Source organism: Nilaparvata lugens, chromosome 8, assembly GCF_014356525.2.
Source record: "Nilaparvata lugens isolate BPH chromosome 8, ASM1435652v1, whole genome shotgun sequence".
In the NCBI taxonomy this organism is placed as follows: Eukaryota; Metazoa; Arthropoda; class Insecta; order Hemiptera; family Delphacidae; genus Nilaparvata; species Nilaparvata lugens.
The window spans coordinates 22,026,258-22,045,671 of record NC_052511.1 but is presented as its reverse complement, the minus strand read 5'-3'; the positions used below and the strand labels follow the sequence as shown (position 1 = coordinate 22,045,671).

General features: G+C 34.7%; 2 protein-coding genes across 3 annotated transcripts in view; one reads left to right on the top strand and one right to left on the bottom strand.

The window, feature by feature from the left end:
• LOC111058708 (V-type proton ATPase 116 kDa subunit a1) overlaps positions 1-19,414 on the top strand; it is a 75,732-nt gene that overhangs the window by 21,926 nt on the left and 34,392 nt on the right. The window lies entirely within an intron of this gene.
• On the bottom strand, positions 13,434-17,941 carry LOC111058730 (dynein light chain 1, cytoplasmic). Its single transcript, XM_022346293.2, has 2 exons — positions 17,434-17,941; positions 13,434-13,909 (listed from the first exon to the last, which is right to left on the bottom strand). Exon 2 carries the CDS (start codon positions 13,897-13,899, stop codon positions 13,630-13,632), a length of 270 nt encoding a protein of 89 aa, XP_022201985.1. The 5' UTR covers positions 13,900-13,909; positions 17,434-17,941; the 3' UTR covers positions 13,434-13,629.

Below are 19,414 nucleotides of genomic sequence, written 5' to 3'. Positions count from 1 at the left end.
TTTGACGCATCAACTAAGAAAGAACTCTCCGAACTTTGTTTTGACAGAATCATCTACATGGACTTCTGAATCTCTTGGAAGATAGATTCTAAGCAATCTCAAAGATGCCTAACGAGCTATTAATTGCATTCAAGATTCAATAATAGTGATCTTGTTCCATAATTTATTGAATCTGAATGTAATCAAGATCTAGTTCTTCCAGAAGTATGTTTTGACATATCTCAAAAAGGCTTTGTATAGTCTCTTGTAAGATTCTAAGCAATTTAGACTGCCTTAACTGGTAGAATCAGAGTTGATTGGCGGCTGGTTGAGACTTGAGAGGCGGCTCACCCAATCTAAATCGTTGGAGCAGACTGTGAGGTAGTTGTTTGATGGAGAACTGGAGAACCTGATTTCAAATTCAGAAAGCCTGGTCTCTTCTCATATTGTCTTATTTTCCTCACTCTCTTCTTCTTCTTCTTCTCCGTTTCCTTCTTCTGGTCACTCGCCTCGCCACCCTTCTTCATAATTAATTGTCTTTTGTTATCGTCTCCTTTTCTCTTCTTATTCTTTTCCTGTTTCATAATATAGTCGTCTTATTTTCCTGTTTTCTGCCCTTCTTACTAAATTCTCTTCCTCTGTCTTCTTCTTCATCTTCTTCTTCCACTACCAACTTTGTTTTCGTTATGACCACTGATTGAAGATCGTAGGGAGCCCTAAGAACTAAACTACACCTCCTTTTTTATGATAATCTTCCTCACCTCCTGCTTTGCTACCTCTAACCTTAACATCTCTCCTTGTTCTTGTTCGTTATCTCATTACAATACCTTCTCTTCTAACGTTACTACCTTCTCAGATCTTAACTATCATACAACATTTGCAAGGGTGTTTAATTTGTCTTTTTCATTACCTTCCTATTCAATTTTTGTAATATCTCTTTTCTTCTTTATCCATTACTGTGCATAACACAGAAGCGTTATTTTAGTATGATGCAAATATTATATGATATTATGATATAGGGGCAGTCGACCTTTATCTTGTAAGTGAAGAGTGAACCATGATTATCTTACTCTATTCTATAGTATTCTTCTAAAATCAAACTTTCTATATAACATATAATAGTACTACAGTACAAATATTATTCATATTACATAGTCATTGTCAATCGTATTTCTGTCTTCTATCAACTTTTGATTCCCACTTCGTTTCTCCCAATTCCTTAGAAAACCATTTTTCTCCTCTTCTTCTCCTCCTTCAACATCATCATCATCATCATCATCATCATCATCATCATCATTATTTTCTCCTTCTTCTCCCTTCTATTCTTCTTATACTGCCTCTACGTCTCATATTCTTTATGATCGTCTTCTTATTTTTGTTCTGCTTCATCAACTGGGTGTTGCCCAGGACCGGATCAGAATGATAATATTCTTGTTCTTCTTCACATCATTTATCTCTTTCTATTCCTCTCACTCCTCCTCCTCCTCATCCTCATCCTGTTCCTTATCCTCCTTCTCCTTTGCACATTCACATTCTCTTCCTTTCATCATCTTCCTCTCTGGACAGAGGTGAGGTCGTTGACCCCGTAACAAGGTCAGGGTACAAGACTTTGAATTTCTGTTGCCCCTTTTCCATCTTTGTCGCTGTTTATCATCTCTCTTACACACACACTCACTATCATGCACGCTTCTCAGTCACACTCACACACTCCAGTTTTCCAAAGTATTAACCGAAGATGATCAAAGATACAGAAATGTATTGATGAAAAATTCTTACAAAAAATACAAAGAACGAATTACAGTAATTTATTTTATAGATTGGCCAAATTAGTTTCTTATGCGTACTTCTATTACATTAGAGTTTTTTTGGAAACGACAGTTAATGCATTAAGCTAATATACGCACTATTTTATATAAGACTATAAATTTAGTTATTGAGCAACCAAACAGAATAATATTTGATAAGCAGTCTGTTATCCAATATTGAAGTCATAACAGTTCAAAACAAATCATGCATCACATTTGATATGCATCTCTCGCAAGACATGACAATAATAAGTGATCTATTAGAATTGAAAAATGAATGTGATGTGAATGAAGCGTACGTACGGTAGTTTCAGTTTCAAAATAACTTTGAAGATTTTATACATTTTGAAGATTTTATTCATTGTAAACAATGATTGGTACAGGTATAATATCAGTTAATGGACAAAGATAGACGGAAGATGGATAACGATTGATTATTTACCCTCATATCATCATATGATAAGTTCAATTAACTTCAAAGGGAGCACTATCCCTTTATAATATATTCCAATATAATATATTCGTATCCCTCTATGTATTCCAATATAATATATTCGTATTGGATAATATGAGTATTGGGACCCTCATAGCCTAATTGTATGAATTCCACGTAGCTCGTTCAACGTTCTCCAATGGTCTACCTGTTTTCACGGTAGAAATGATTACAATTATTATTATTTATGTAGGACAGTAGTAAGAGACAATAGAATAGAGAGAGTAGTAGAGTGGGCTGAATATGAATCTACAGGTGCAAAAACCTAAAAAGGAATGGTGAAAAATGGTGGGGGAACAGCAGGTGGTATGCGCAACAGGTGACGTCAGGAAAAGAATGAGAGATAAAGGTAACGGAAAGAGGAAAAGAGAGGATAACCCTCAATAAGAGGGTGTAAAAGAATGGAAAAAGGAAGTAATGGTAGTAAAAGAGAATATAAAGCAAATAAATTATAAACGGATGACAGTTAGCTAGAAAGGAAAGTGGAGGTTAATTTTATTCCAGAGATGTTTTGTGTGTTATGAGAAGATTGATATTACCGTATGTAAAATTTGGACTTGGAACATCTTTTACATACAACAATCAAGTGTTATAAAAGACCAGATTTATTAAACTCTCAGAATTCCTTATAAATAGCACCAACCTACCCATCCAACTGAAGCTGACAGTTTAAAGTGAACCTCACTGATAAGTCAGAGAGTCAGAGCTCAGAGGAGGTCCTTTTTACCGGAAAGAGTGGAGTAGCCACGTACTTTATCCTCCTTGGGAGTAGCTATGCAGTGAGCTATTATAATATGCAGCATTGGTTAAATGGTTGCTGATACAGTTTGAGCTGCACACACAGAGACCGTGAAATGTCATTTGCTGGCTGGAATTTATTTCATGGCTGTGATGTATTACTTTGTGGACTGATGCAACCTTGGTCCATAAAAGAAGCCTGTTCTCTCCCTCTTTCTTTCTCTCTCTGATAAAAGTTAAAGAGTGCGAATAAACATATTTATCTCTCTCTCTCTCTGCAGTTTCCATTCAGAATGTGACCTTCACCAACTAAATTTTTTTATTCAACTTTAATGGTCAATTAGATCACAGATCGTAGTAGCAATAACAATTTGAGGCGTCTTTCATATTTTAATACATTCTTACTTTTCATCAGATGTACAACAAATTTGGAAATTTCATTCATAAAATGTCTTTTGATATTTAGTTATGTGGTCAATATTTGCAGTAGCATAAGTCCTTAGTTCTATTTATGTACGGTAGCCCTAATTGAATGTTTGAAATAATTATTAGACAGTAATTTGGAAATTCTCAAGTCAATTTTATTGTACACAAACATTCACAAATTTGAATGTGAAGTTAGTAAATTAAAATAATTCATCACGAAATTATGCCTGTGAGCGAAACTTTTTTATTCACGTAGATTTTAAAATAAGTGCTGTACCTAATAGAGACCATAACCATGAGAATATTCCTAATAAACATTACCGGTATTATAATCCATTAACTTTTTTGCTGAGGGTGATGCCCATATGAGCTCTAGGCTTGTGCGTGGGTAATGAGGCGGATAATAATGATAGATGAATGGGCCTACAGCTTTAGGTGGGTTCCGAACCACCGGGAAGCGATTTTACAACTCATGAATAATATTCAGAGGAGTTAATAATATTGTATAATTGACATGAGGTTTTGCAGTTTCCTATCGTATTATGAAACTTATGGAATTTCAATCTTTTTCTTGGAGTTCTAATCAATTGTTCAATTCTTTCAAATGATATAGAATTGACTGGTTGGTTGTATGATGCATATAATTATATAATAGAAATTGAAACTTTTCAAAACTCAGAATTCCAGGAATATTTCTGAGTGTTGAGAGAAGATTTGGTTTTGTGTTTTCAGTCTGCCAGTCAAACAGACCCATGTCAGGTCTCCCGTTAATTATAGATCCCCAGAACTATTCTAAAACCATTCTAGTTTGGCTGCCAGTAAAATGGACGGTTTGTTTACAATAAGCCGGCCGCCGCTCCACTCACAATGGTCCCCCCTTATAGTAGTGCAATTCACTTTGAAATGTCAGCATTTCTCACTAAGTAATAACAATATTGCCAATGCAGCCCCATTCAGCCAATGCTATATTATCAATATAAAGTGAGATACACTCAAAATGTTCACACAGTTTAAATGTTTGTTGAGGTGGGATTCTCTTTAAAAGCTCCTAATAGTGTAACAACAATGCTTCTCATTCAACCAATGCCCTTAAAAATATAAAATCAAAACAATTCACTTAAAATTTAAGTAAGATTAATTTCAGACTACAAGAGCTACTCATAAATTAGACTATACAGAGTGAGTCATATGTATGGGAACCCTTCAATAAATTGGTGACTGTTGTAGATTATTATAGTACTGTAACTTTCAGGATAAGTTATTGGTCAAATACTCTACCTTTTGACGTACAACTGAATTTCAACCCCTCATAAGGGGGTGACCTAGGGGTTGTAACTCGAATATTTTAAATGTAAACACCCATTGTATGGTACATCATTTTGAAGGCCTTTTTGAAACAAGAAAGATGGCATCAACAAAAATGTTCTATGATACTTGTACCCAAAATGGCGGCTGATTGAAATTATAGTTATTAAAGAAATGAGAGGTTGTAACTAAAATATTTTTAACACCCATTGTGTGGTACATCATTTTAAAGGCCTTCTCAACACTAGAAATATGACATCAATAAAAATGCTCTATGATACTTTTATCCAAAATGGCGGCTGATTGAAGTTTGAGTCTTTAAAGAAATAATTGATAAATTTTAATCAGCTGCCATTTTGGATAAAAGTATCATAGAACATTTTTATTGATGTCTTTCTAGTTTTGTGAAGGTCTTTAAAATGATATATCACACAATGGGTGTTTACATTCAAAATATTTGAGTTACAACCCCTCATTTCTTTTAAAACTAAACCCTTAAACCCCTTATGAGGGGTTGAAATTCAGTTGTATGTCAAAAGGCAGAGTATTCGACCAATAACTTATCCTGAAAGTTACAGTATCATATCTACAACAGTCTCCAATTTATTGAAGGGTTCCCATACATATGACTCACTCTGTATAATGCTCCCCATTCAGCCGATGTTGACAGTTTAAAGTGAATCTCGCTCCATAGGTAGGCCTACCTATTAACTGCGATGATGACAATACTGGCACCGCACCGGTATTCAGTCTGTGCCTTCTCTTGCAAAGCTGGAGATGAATTTCTATTTTTGAATTTTTACTGCATTTCTGTTCTATGGAAACATAGATAGAGTGTGGTCTCAACATGAACATACAGTATTTTGTGTCTGTGTTTTTTTCTTAAATGTATTACAGTCAGTATCTCAGTGGAAGAGTCAGGAAGAATAAAGTTTATTTTGCATGTATTTATATTGCTCGTTTTACATCAATTTAGCTCAGAATGCTAAAACCTATTCGTATAAGTATTTATAATTCAGTGGATAAAGCTCCACAATATTATTATAAATGATCATGTGTGCACCTATATAGTAATTGATGCATCAACATTATTCTAGTTTAGTTGTAAATTAAAAATTGGAATAATTCAATTTCATTTGGTCTAAATGAAAATGTCTACTGTTTGTCAGGGGTGCCTACAGGGAGGGTTTGGACGCAGACTGAGTTCTTGAAACTCTGGGGGGGGGGGCGCTTGAAATAAAATCTTGGGGGTGTCCCAAAAAAGATCAGCAGTGTTTAAAATGAAAACTGACAACATATTTTAGTTTCCCAATTCAAGGGGGTGGGGTGATATAATATATCTTTTAATTATATTTTTCTATAAATATGCATCAAGCAGCAATTTCTTGGTGTTGAAGAATCATCATGATTGTACAATTACATGAACGGTGGCTTTTCTTTTGGGGATTTCAGGAATCAGAATCGCGTGACATAGTGGCATGTATTTACTGCCAAATTATTCCCATTTTACTGGATTAGAACGAATATTTCTCATGTTAGCAAACTGAATTCCAACTGAATATGTAATGTTGATTTGAATAAAAATTGCAAGCTCTACCGTAGGTACTGCATTTCCATTTGGAAAATAGGCCTACCCACAGTATTATTTTATAATGAAGAATTGTAAGTAGAGGAGTAGAGGTATTATTTGTATACAACAAAGGTTGATTGTTTTTAATTCCATTACTCTGTTCTCAAATTTGAAGTCTATTTAATGTAAAGTGAGTTGTATTTACAAAATTTCATGTCCTAAAATATATTCTTCATGACTAAACTAACTGAATCTTTATACTGTATTCAACACATTTCATTTAAGACTTCATAATATTTAGCTAAATATTTCGTATTATTTTGTTCACAGGTGAGTAGTTATCCTAATCCAAACAAAGTCATGCTGTGAGTAATAAACTGGGTCCTAGTGAGTATATTGAACGTTGGTAGAGATTATTTTCCTAATTCTTCTATTTCCCTATTCAGATGGATTATGGTTATTCATTCTACTTTCATTGATTTAAATCTTTTCAATAAATTATTAAAACTCAAATATTCTGCTAGTCATGTAGTAGACGTATTTATCTACATAGTCTTGTATTTTTGAAATTCGTGAAGAGCTATCAAGTTTTTGATTTATGAAAACACCATAGGCCTATGAATAAAATAATTGAATATACTATATTATTATGAAAAAGATAATCTTTATTACCATTTGATGGATAACCATAATTAATCTCAAATACAATTTATTAGATGATTCTCACCCTCTGCTGTAAACATTAAGTACCATACAGTACTGTTGTTGCTAGAATCCAGCTAGAAATGTTATAAATAATGTTAGCCTTGAAAATAATTACAAAGCTTCTTCCTGTCTTCATATCAGTAATATTCTCATTCCATTATTATGGAAACAGCTTTTGGAAGGCCAATCAACAATGGCGGTGGCTGATTCTCATCATCAATCAAATGTAGGTCCACTGACGCATCTTGAACTGTACGGCGTGCGGCTCTAAAAAGTTTCAATTCAGTTTCCAACAAGTTTTTAACGTTATTATTTCAACTCTTGTGTTGAGAGTCGAACTTTGTGTTCTTCTTTTTCGAATTGAATGGATAATATATTGTTGACTTCCTGCAATAAAATTCAAAAGAAAATGAGTTGGACACTTTCTATGTTCCCTAAAAATATGTAGGCTAATTATGTCTAACGTTATTATGTGGGAGAATGCCACAACTTTAAATGTCAATTCATTCGAATTTCCCTGTGAAGCTTGGAGTTGTTTAGTTCAGATTTAATGATTTTTATAGTAGATGTTCGTTTGAGTAAATTGAAGATTTGGGCCTATCTAAAACATGAGAGATTACAGAAATTCTACGAAAGTACCCTGTTGATTTCAAAACTTAAATAAGAAAGTGTACTTTTTCAATAGTATAAATTGATAAGGATCGGAATATTGCGATCTTAGTCATTAGCACAAGAACAAACAAGCCAAAAACTGAAAAGTTGACTACTTTTGAACCATAGAGCAGCGCTAAATTTGTGCTCGATTGTTGATTGTAGCCTATTTGTTAAGAGAGCGCGTGATGGGGCATGTGCGTGCGTTAGATACACAAACACGTGTAGTAGTCAATAGCAGTTAAAAAAGCCCCGGGCAACAAAACACGGTCAGTATTAATTCGACTGAGAGATAATAAGAGAGTAACAGATAAAAAAGAGAGAGCGAGAGAAAAAGAAGAGATAAGCGCCAGATAAGTTTGGTCCCTTGTTGCTTTTTTTAATTATAGTGTCTGACCACAACAGCTAGAGTCGGTCTTCTGGGATTTCATTTCTCATAAAAATGATAATTTACTGGTTTTGTATTATTGCTATCTTCTTCTAATCTCTTTTTCTCATTTCCCCCATCTTCATCTTTCTCTGTTTTCATAGCAAACTGATCACCTAATAGTAATAAGTTATCAGAATGAAAAATAGCTTAGTGCTTTGAATTGAGGATCAAATTCCGAATTGGCTGATGAATTTGAGATAGGGAACAATTCTTATATTGTATTCACATAAAGGACGGCAGAATGCATTTAGGCCTAGGCCCAGATATGAGCTTAGCAATATGTGGGACTGGGACAGTCTATCGCTGTGTTGAGAGCCCAGCATCCATGTTTGACATTATCAATTTTCTAATTTGTCTTTGTTTAAGAACTATTAATAGTCCAGTCACTGCATACATTGGTGCATGCAATTTATATTGTAGTTATGATTTTTTAATATAATTATTATTTGGGTACATAAGAGAAGTCCAGAACCAATTTCTTCGTGCAAAATTTCCTTGTGCTAGATACAGAGTGGCCCAAAAACCTCGTATTTTCGGCTCATTTTCGAGTTTTCAGCTATTTCTGCCAAATATCGTAATCGGACAGAAAAATATGCTTCCGCCTTTTTTCTAGATTATAGAATTCTGAATAATATGAGATCATTCGGAGCTCTTTATCTCCAATGAGTACTGAGTTATGATTTTTTAAAAATGAGTGAGATTTGAAGGAAAAATCAATTTTGATGAATTTTATTTTTTGATCAACAATATCTTCCGATTGTTAACATCTAGATATATAATTCAAAATCCCTCTGGGCGTATTTTTGTTCTCTACAATCTGAGATCAGGGAGAGCGCTCTATCTCAAATAGATTTCCAGGTACACCTGATAACAATGCTCCTTGTATTGTGAAAAACACCTAAATTTCAGCTTCAACCGTTTTCAACCATTATCACCAACTACATTGTCTTCACATTGATATTTAGAACAATGAAATGATTTCATGAGATCATATTCTATGAGAATCACCCGCTAGATGCACTTCATTTCAGTATTTCCTGGTGGAGAGGCACGCTTAAGGACACCTCAACGATCAAAATTTCAAACACTTATAACTTTTGACACAATGCTCAGATTTCATCGTACACTTCATTCTTCTCGGCTCGTCAAGGCGATCCAAAATCATGCATCATAAGTCAAATTCGGTCGAAAAATGAAAAATTTATTGTTGAGTGTAATTAAGCCCATATTCCAATACACAAAAATGGCCAATTTCTATATTCAAAGCTGCATGTCTTGTAAAATACTTCTGATAAAATTTCCAAATCAAGTGAGGATGTGAAAATTGTCCCCATCCACCCACTCCAATAAATAATACTTTCGATTCCAATACAATTCGAAAGTTAAAGAATATTTTTAAAATGAGATTCCAGTTTTCACATTTTTTCCGTGATTTCACTGTTGATCAAGAGTTTCTAAAACGAGTCTGATACATCATAGAAACTCATGATTGATTCCAAATTGTAGATAAATTTATCCTCTACAAGCTCAGCTGCCTAAAATCCATCTTGGATCACTCTGGAATATCATAGAACTGCCAAAACTTTTGATATGAGAAAAATATCTACAATTTCCGGCTTTTTTCAACAATCAAATCTCACTTTAAGAACATATTTTCTCATGAATCGTTTACAGCAGATGAAAGATGAATTTACATTGTACATTTCATAGCTTACATACATACATACATAGCTTTGAATATAGAAATTGGACATTTTTTTGTATATTGGAATATGGGCTTAAGTACACTCAACAATAAATTTTCCATTTTTCGACCGAATTTGACTTATGATGCATGATTTTGGATCGCCTTGACGAGCCGAGAAGAATGAAGTGTACGATGAAATCTGAGCATTGTGTCAAAAGTTATAAGTGTTTGAAATGTTGATCCTTGAGGTGTGCTCTACAATCTGAGATCAGGGAGAGCGCTCTATCTCAAATAGATTTCCAGGTACACCTGATAACAATGCTCCTTGTATTATGAAAAACACCTAATTTTCAGTTTCAACCATCATCACCAACTACATTGTCTTCACATTGATATTTAGAACAATGAAATGATCTCAAGAAATCATTTCATTGTGCTAAATATCAATGTGAAGACAATGTAGTCTGTTGGTGATGATGGTTGAAGCTGAAAATTAGGTGTTTTTCACAATACAAGGAGCATTGTTATCAGGTGTACCTGAAAATCTATTTGAGATAGAGCGCTCTCCCTGATCTCAGATTATAGAGCACAAAAATACGCCCAGAGGGATTTTGAATTATACATTTAAATGTCCACTGTAACAATTGTAACATCTAATGATTGTAACAATCGGAAAATATTGACGATCAAAAACTAAAATTCATCAAAATTGATTTTTTCTTAAAATTTCACTCATTATTGAAAAATCATAACTCAGTACTCATTGGAGATAAAGAGTTCCGAATAATCTCATTTTATTCAGAATTTCATGATCTAAAAAAGGCGAGAGCAAATCTTTCTGTCCGATTACGATATTTGGCAGAAATAGCTGAAAACTCGAAAATGAGCCGAAAATAGGAGGTGTTTGGGCCACTCTGTATCTAGCACAAGGAAAGTTTGCATGAAGAAATTGGTTCTTGACTTCTCTTATGTACCCAAATAATATATTAAAAAATCAGAACTACAATATAAATTGCAAGCACATCCCCTTTTTTATGTCTATATTGACTGGATTATAATTGAACTGTTAACTATTAATTGCCAGACGAATATAAAATGTATGTTAATGTGGAAGACATAAACCAATTCCATATCGTGAAATTCACTTTCAACTGTCAGCATCCATCACAGAAATTATCAATGCTTACCCTTTCAAAGCTGGACCTGATGCTCAGTAGGCAAGTTGGTGTGTGCGCTGCAGTTTATTATGATCTATTATTCTTATTGACATCATATCCTCAGATTTAACATCAATGCTCTACATTCAACCAATGGTGACAGTCGAGAGTGAATCTCACTACAGTTGGCGTAGTTTATGAGCCATACATTCATATTGACAGTGTGAATGCTGTCTGCTCTAAATCATTCATAGCTCTATTCAGATGCAGATATGTCGTCTATTGTGAAAAGTAATCGCTCATTCTTATGGTTCGCTGTCATTATTGCTCTCAATTCATTAGATTTGTTATCAGCATGTTTCTAGTTGAATAAAGATTTTGCGTTGATAACAGAAAATCTGACTAATTTACTGCTTTTAGGTACGGTAGGCCTACCAGAACCGTACTTCAGATTTTTTTTGAATAAGTTTTTCTATGAAAATATACTTCAGAAACATTCTCTTTCAAGATATATTTTATTGCTAGTGATCAGATAGGCCTATCTGATAAAATTTTACCTTCACTACGGTACTTCATTGAACTAAAGTAACAAATAATATAGATGTAAATTAATTATTGATATAGCAAATCACTCAATTCATTTTTCGGGAATAAATTATCAGATTTCCAATTATTCATTTATAATAACTATTATACACTCCTAAGACAACACCACTTCCTCTAGTTCTCGGAGTATTAAAAATACAGATACAATTGTTGTAATCTACTTTCAGATGGAAGCTACTTATTACCTAAGCTACTAAGTACCTAATTTACAATTAATTACCAGTTTACTACTCAGTTATTCATTGATATTGGAATAAACTTAACCAATACTACCTCAAATGTCCTCACTACTTTCCAGAGAATCGAATGCAGGTATAATAATCTTTTTGTTGTAGTCATCTACTTTTCATGAATCAATTACCAGTCAATCTCCAAATAAGGCACAAAGTCAATCTATTAGATGACTTGCATGAAAGTTCATCTAATAGATTGTGACTACGGTAGGTCACAGCAGGATTAAGTTTTTGTAGCGATCATTCTCATCAATCTCTCAAGAGCTGACAGCGAGATTCACTTGAAACTGTCAGCAGTGGTACAACGAGGAGTAGTGATGTTATCCATAAGGAGCGCCGACTGTTTGAAATGAGTCTCACTATAGACAGTCTCGCGTGACTGGCAAGATCTTGACCCAATTTGACACAAAACTAATTGTTTCATATCTGTTTTCAATGGAATTTCATTATTTTATAGCAAAATTTTAGATAACGTATGAAGATTTTTATATCCAACATTATTAAACGAAAATCCGATTATTTATTTCCATCTGTTATTAGGGTTCTAACATTTTTTCTGTTGAATAATGATTGTCATATAATCTTCTCACATGGGCGCTTCTACTTGGTGGTTCTATAATACATGAACCCGATTGCATTAAATCGCGATTAATGATTGCAGTCATCCGATTTGCTCATTGGTTTTCTTCAATATGACGTCACTTGATCTACGTGCAAACTGGTATTCGAGTGTTATAGATTATTAAAATATCAATGCAACAATATGGCAAATTATAAGAAAAATTGGCAATTTTCATTTTTGTGTCAGCTTTGAGAACTCATATATTAACACTGCCTAGAGAACAAGACTACATTATGTTTTATGTATGATCACATAGAACTTTAATCAGTGGAGGGATAATGCACATAGGATATAATGGAAATATAAATTTCTATAACTAAAAAAAATACAGTTAAACACATAGAACCTTTTACTGGTGCATTCTCTTTGTTCTTGGGGATCGATCTATGTGCATAACTCACTCAATAAGCCCAAAATTGTCACATAGAACCTTATGGAACTGAGCCGACGATATTGTCAGAAATATTCATTAAAATCGAGATAACGGTTTCGGTTGTTACACCATTATCAACTTCTGGTAAACAGAGATTATCACCAGAGATTTACAAAGGTGGTGTAACAACCGAAACTGGTTTCTCCTTTTTTTAATAAATCTGTGGTTGGACAATAATTATCAAGTCTTTCCATTCAGTTTGGATAAGTACCACAATATCACCTTCACAACTACTCAGAAGACTTATTTTTCAGTGACACCCTGCCTGTGCTATAAGTTCATAATTTCATGCACTGAATTACTTAAATAAGTATTTCAACTTAAATGAGTGATATGAATTAACAATTATATGACGACTTGTAGATTATAAAACTGGAAAATATGAAAACTGAAAGCACGTTTTGGACAGTGCATAATATTTCACATCTTTCACTTGAATTATAATCTGTAAGTCACTAACAAAAAGTGTTGAAAACTTTATGAAATTGCAGATTGTAACAAAACGTGACATACTCGAGTGAATTTATTCTGAAAAATACTTGGAAGTTGATAGCGAATGGTAATAGTCATTGGATGACAAATTAAAACCCCGGTTTTATATAGATTGATCTTATTTAATTTACAAACATCTCACTCTGTAATTTCAAGTTAATCACAGCACAAAACTGGTAAATTCAAGTACAAAAAGTTTGGTAGATTTGTCATAAGATGACTCAGAAGTCCATTATCCATTTGAAGTTACAGATAAAGTTGAGGATAGCGTGGCCTTCTTCATTTGTAAATTTGAGATTATCCACTTCTGAACAAGAGGACAGCTACCTGTCCCAGATAGAAGTATATGAAGTGGCGCGTCTCGTGAGTGACATAGCTGCCGAAGTTTCTGCCGACAATGCAGTGCCAGGTTGGGCCGTGCTTTTTGTCAAACTCTTTCTTAATATGTGCGGCTATGTCCTTTTCGACGTTGAACTTCTCCAAGGCCTGCACAGCGCTGTCTACGGCATCTTGCTGCATTTCTTCTGTCATGTCAGCATTTTTTATCACTGTCTTTTTGTCACTCATCTTTTTATACCTGAAAATCACAAAAACAGATTCAAAATAACAATATTTGGATGTAGACTGTTCCTACAATAAATATGAAGTTCCATGTTAATCATTGACATGATTCATTCAAATTTGAAAGTTATGTGACATTGACACAAACAAGAAAGTGTTTGGAGAGATTTGGAATACTGTCAAGCCTCCTCCACACAAGTTCAAGAATTGATTGGCATGCACTAAATCTGGCTATTAGTGACGGCTACAAAAGACTCCTTGAGAAAAGAGTTTCAAACACTGCCAATGTCCCCGTGAAATAACGTTGGCCACTAATACCAGATACTAGTAGACGCCACTATTGCCCCTGTGCCATCTATATTAGTACAATATGTGCATTAAAAAATCAGGCGCATCGGTACTGAACAAATGGGAGAATCATTTTGAAGAGCTACTTAATGGGACTGAGGAACAGCAGCCTGAAGCCTTAGAGCAAACTATTTTAGCTGGAGGTCCAGAAGACATAGAGGAACCAACACTGGAAGATGTTTTTGAGCTACCTCGCCGCACCTGGCTTCGTCGAAATTGCCTAATTACTGGGCATGGCAGATGCGCTGACCTGCTACACAAATGGGGATGGGTTGATTCTCCAGCTTGTGACTGTGTTGCTGCTGTGCAGAACATCGACCACATAATAAATGCATGCCCCAGAGCCTTCAATGGAACATTTGAAGATATTTTCAATATCACGGACCACGCTAAGGCGTGGGTAGAAAACCTAGACATTTCTTTGTAATTAGAAATTTAGATCATGATCGACTAAATATATATATATACTGGAAGATGTTGCTAATGCTATATAAAAGCTCAACAACAATAAGTCTCCGGGGGAAGGATAGAGTAGTAGCAGAGCTACTCAAGCGTGCAGGAGATACTGTGATACACACAATCCATCAGATTGTCATTGAAACATAGAGAAGAGAGGTGATGCCTCAAAATTGGAATCAAGGCATACTATGCTCCTTGTTGAAAAAAGATGACCACATAATATGCAAAAACTTCAGAGACATTAACCTTTCGAGTGTTTGATACAAGCTTTTTTCAAATGTGTTATACAAGAAACTGAAACCTCATGATGATTGTAAAATAAGAAATTACCGGGCTGAATACAGATCTGGAAGATCTACAGTGGACCAGATATTCTGTTTGTAGCTTGTTATGGAGAAGATGGAGTATAATATGAACTCTTTCCATTTTGTTTGTGGATTTAAAGGCTGCATATGACAGTGTTAAAAGGCAAAAGTTGTATGAGGCCATGTATGAGTTTGGAATACCTGAAAAACTCATAAGGCTTGTTAGAATGACAATGACCTCAGTGCAATGTCAAGTGAGAGTGCAGAACTTCCTGTCTGACCCATTTGAGTCAGTAAATGGTCTCAGACAGGGAGATGCCTTGGCATGTCTGCTTTTTAATATTGCTCTTGAGAAGGTGATCAGGGATTCCAAAAATTGCTCAATGAATCTGTTCAGCTGTTGGCCTATGCTGATGATATTGATATTGCTGCAAGATCAATATCCTATATGATGGAAGTATTCAGCCAAATGGAAAGGGCAGCAGGTAACATGGGTTTGATTGTGAAAACAGAAAACAAAGATCATGGTCTCATCAAGGTCCCATACTCAGAGGTTGTATGCCAATCAATCAGAGCTAATATCTGCCTGTGGGTTGGAAGTGGTAGACGAATTCGTATTACTCGGATCCTTAGTCAACTATAAAAACGAGACCACATATGAAGTCAAGCGGCAAATCCTATTGGCAAATAGGGCATAATTTGCTTTGACAAAACATCTCTGGTCAAAGAAATTGAGCCACGAAACAAAATACCTTAATACATTCAGCTTCATCCATTACCCACAATTGTGGGATCGATGGCATCAAAAAATCAAAACATGTACAAAACACATGAAAAAAACTGTAACAGTTCAGATGGCAGTGATCCAGTGCTCACGCTCTCAATAAAAATTCAAATTATCACCCATAAATTCGTTTACACTGTAGTACGCCTTTGCACACAGTAGCTTCCAGACGGTTCTCCTGAAGGCGGCCTTATCCAATTGCTTCACACTATTAGGCAGCTTGTTGTAGAATTTCAGGGCTGAAATCCTGTAACTGGCCTGTGATCGGTAGAGGCGTCTCCTGGGGATATCCAACAGCTCACTGCGCCTGGTGTTGTGGCGGTTGATGTCACTACAGGCAGCTAGAGTATGCTGTATCTTCTTGACATACACTAAGCACAGGAGGATTTAATGGCTGAAGAAAGTCAGTACACCAAGGCGAGAAAAAGATGGGCTTACAGTGGGCAAGATGGTCGCTGCCTGTTATAATTCTTAAAGCTCTATTTTGCAGCCTCAGGACCCCACAGAAGCAATCCATAAGTGATGTGGCAATGGAAGAGAGCGTGATACATCATTAAGAGATTCCTCCCTGTCACCAGGCCCCTCATCCTGAGCAGCAGGAAGCAAATGCGGGAGAGTCGGCTGGTTAACTGCTGTAAATGACTGTCCAGCTGAGTCTGCAATCCAAGACAAAACCCAGCAGCTTTACTGGATTCTGAGGGTCACGCAGTTCTCGTGACAAGCTGCAGATGATACTTTGGGTCTTGTCCTCATTCAGCTGAAATCGATTAGCGATGATCTACCAGACACTAATTTTGCCAGTGCTCACCAATTATTATTATTAGCGTATGGCATATATGGACGCAGACAAATACAAATAAAAATCTGGTCATAAGACCGTTGTCAGGTTAATAGAATATTGTAAATATATTAAATTTTGATGTCGAGGTGGTCAATGTAGTGTAGTAATTGTGGAGAAGCTGAGATAAAATCATTTTAATTGCCTTGGCCTATACTAGTGCTTACTAATTCCAGTGAGACTTGGACTCAAACAAGATCAGATGAGAACTTGATAAGCATATTTGTGCCTAGTGTGAGAGTGGGAACTTCTGATAATATGTTTACCTTTTTAAACCCATAAACTGAACTGATTGGTAAAAAAATGTCTTTCAAAGCTTTTTCTTCTACACATTTTTTTGAGCATTCATTGCCTGGACTACAAGGATAGCAACACCAATTTTTATCAAATACTGCTATTATAACGTGGACCTTAGCCTACTATAGGCATGTTCAACATCAAGAATGCATTTTCCATATAAAATAGAACAAGAATAAATTATATCTTAATCAATGCTATTTATGTTACTTGAATGAATTACCAATGGGAGGTAATTTATTCAAAATATTAGGGATATGGTAACAGTACTTGATGACGTAAAACCAACAATATTAGAAGATAGGATGTAAGCAAATTTTCGATGAAAATGATTGATTTTTATTGCAGATACTCCGATAAACAAAAATATTCCATGGATGTGATACATACATAAAATAAGGGCAACAAAAAGATTAATAGAAATATAACCAAACAAAAACCACATGGTCATACCATGCAATACGGTATTAGCCTATTTATTGTTTATATTATACAATATTTTTACTTACCAAGTTGTTTTAATAAGTAGGCGCTGATGAATTCAAAGAAACTGGATTATTATTGAATGATAGTTTCTTCAAAATTAAATTTCTACCGTCACAATTTTGGTGTTAGTCCAGAAAAAATAGGAAAACCGAGTTGAGATGATTCCAAATAATAAAAGTGTTACAATTTTCAATGTTGATGTTTCCGTTGAAAGCTTAGTTATAGAATAACACGGCCTATTGTATATTCATACTGAAAGTCGATGAAGCCAACATCTACTGCCATATCTCCAAATCGTGACTTCAGCATCAGAAAGAAAACTTTTCTGTTTTCCATAGCAGATTGTGTCTATTTTAGCGGGAGCGCAGCTGAAGTTTACCATTTTAATGAATAATAATTCATATCCTCCTAAAATAGACACAATCTGAAAGTTTTCTATCCGATGATGACGTCACAATTTGGAGATGTGGCAGTAAATGTTAGCTTCAGAGGCTAGACTTTCCATCTTTCCAACGTGTCTATTCTATAACTGGTCTAAGGTTGAAGTTGAAAGCATGGCCTACTCAACTCATGGCCAGTACATACAGCCGATCAGCTGTTCAAAAGCGTACACTTCAACCCGTGTTTACATTGAAATCCCTATGTTGAATGGAATTTTTCATGAATAAACGTTAATAATTCAACTGATAACTACTTTTTCGAATAAGGGGTTGTTATTTTATTTTACCAATACAATTTTTATCTCTCATCATGAATTTCAAGGGTAGTAATCATTGAGTTCTCTTAATATTCTTAGTTATTGGTTAACCAATGTGTAGGTTACCCATGTTTTAAATTAGCTTTTTCAAATTCAAACATGTATTTCAATTATTGTAAAAAAATATAGTAATATAGTGTAAAGTTGAGTTGCTTGAGCTTTGAATTAGGCCTACCTATTGTTTTTTTTCAATTTTGATTACAGTATTGCTCAATTTCTACGAGAGGAATTACAACCATGGCTTTTGTAGTATGCTAATATTTATAGCTTTATTAGATTTAAGGAATTTTTAGATTAAACATAATTTTTTTGAAAAGGTAAATTGGTAGGCTATTACTCATTTTATTATATAAGTCACTATTGTAATAAGAATTCTTATCAAATCATAACAAGAATGGCTTGAAATAGAAAAATTTTGCAGTGTAGGTTATCTTTAGTATTAAAACAGAACATACATTACGGTATCTCTAACAATATTATTATAAACGAATAGGCTATATGTGATCAATGATAATACTGCTAGCTTACTCAGTAAAGGATTTCAATATTCAGCCTGATCCAGTAACTTACATGAATCATTTTTATCTAATCTGTTTCTACTCTTAACAAAGTGAGTTTGGCACAATTTGAAAATTTGACGATTCCCCGATCCAGGACCGTGAGGAATACAGTACATCTTACTCATCGGAAGTAAGTACTGTACCGGTAAGTAAGTAAAGTGTTCTTTATGGGTTATGGCTGATCGATACAGTGTAAATAATAATTTATTGCAGAGTGAGATATCAGAGTTTTTATATTTATATCATATGTAAGACCATGTCATATCATGAAAAATCTATGCATATTCTTCAATAGCGCTAATGAACCAATGATATGTCTATTGACGCTCTGGTAGGATACTACTTGAAAGATTTATTCTTGGTCACAACAGTAATAATATGAATAATATCCTGATACATGAGAATAATTGTATGATCACATTGAATGGATATGTGCAAATTTACGTAGAATCATGCATGACCCAGAAAACAAAATTTGAAAAGTGCTATTGAAACACGATGTTTACACTGAACGCAACCAAGCACGCTTTCAGTGTGAGCTAGTGTTCCTTTTGCTCTTTTCAGATATTGTACGTTTCTTGTCTGCACGCTTGGTTATGCATAATTAAGCGCGCTCTTGCACAAATTATATTAATATTCATGATGGTCTCTTCTAACATGCAAAGGCTAGAGTCCCCCAGCTGAGTT

Coding starts and splice junctions, on each gene's coding strand:
- LOC111058730 (XM_022346293.2), bottom strand. CDS start 13,899: ATGAGTGACAAAAAGACAGTGATAAAAAATGCTGACATGACAGAAGAA.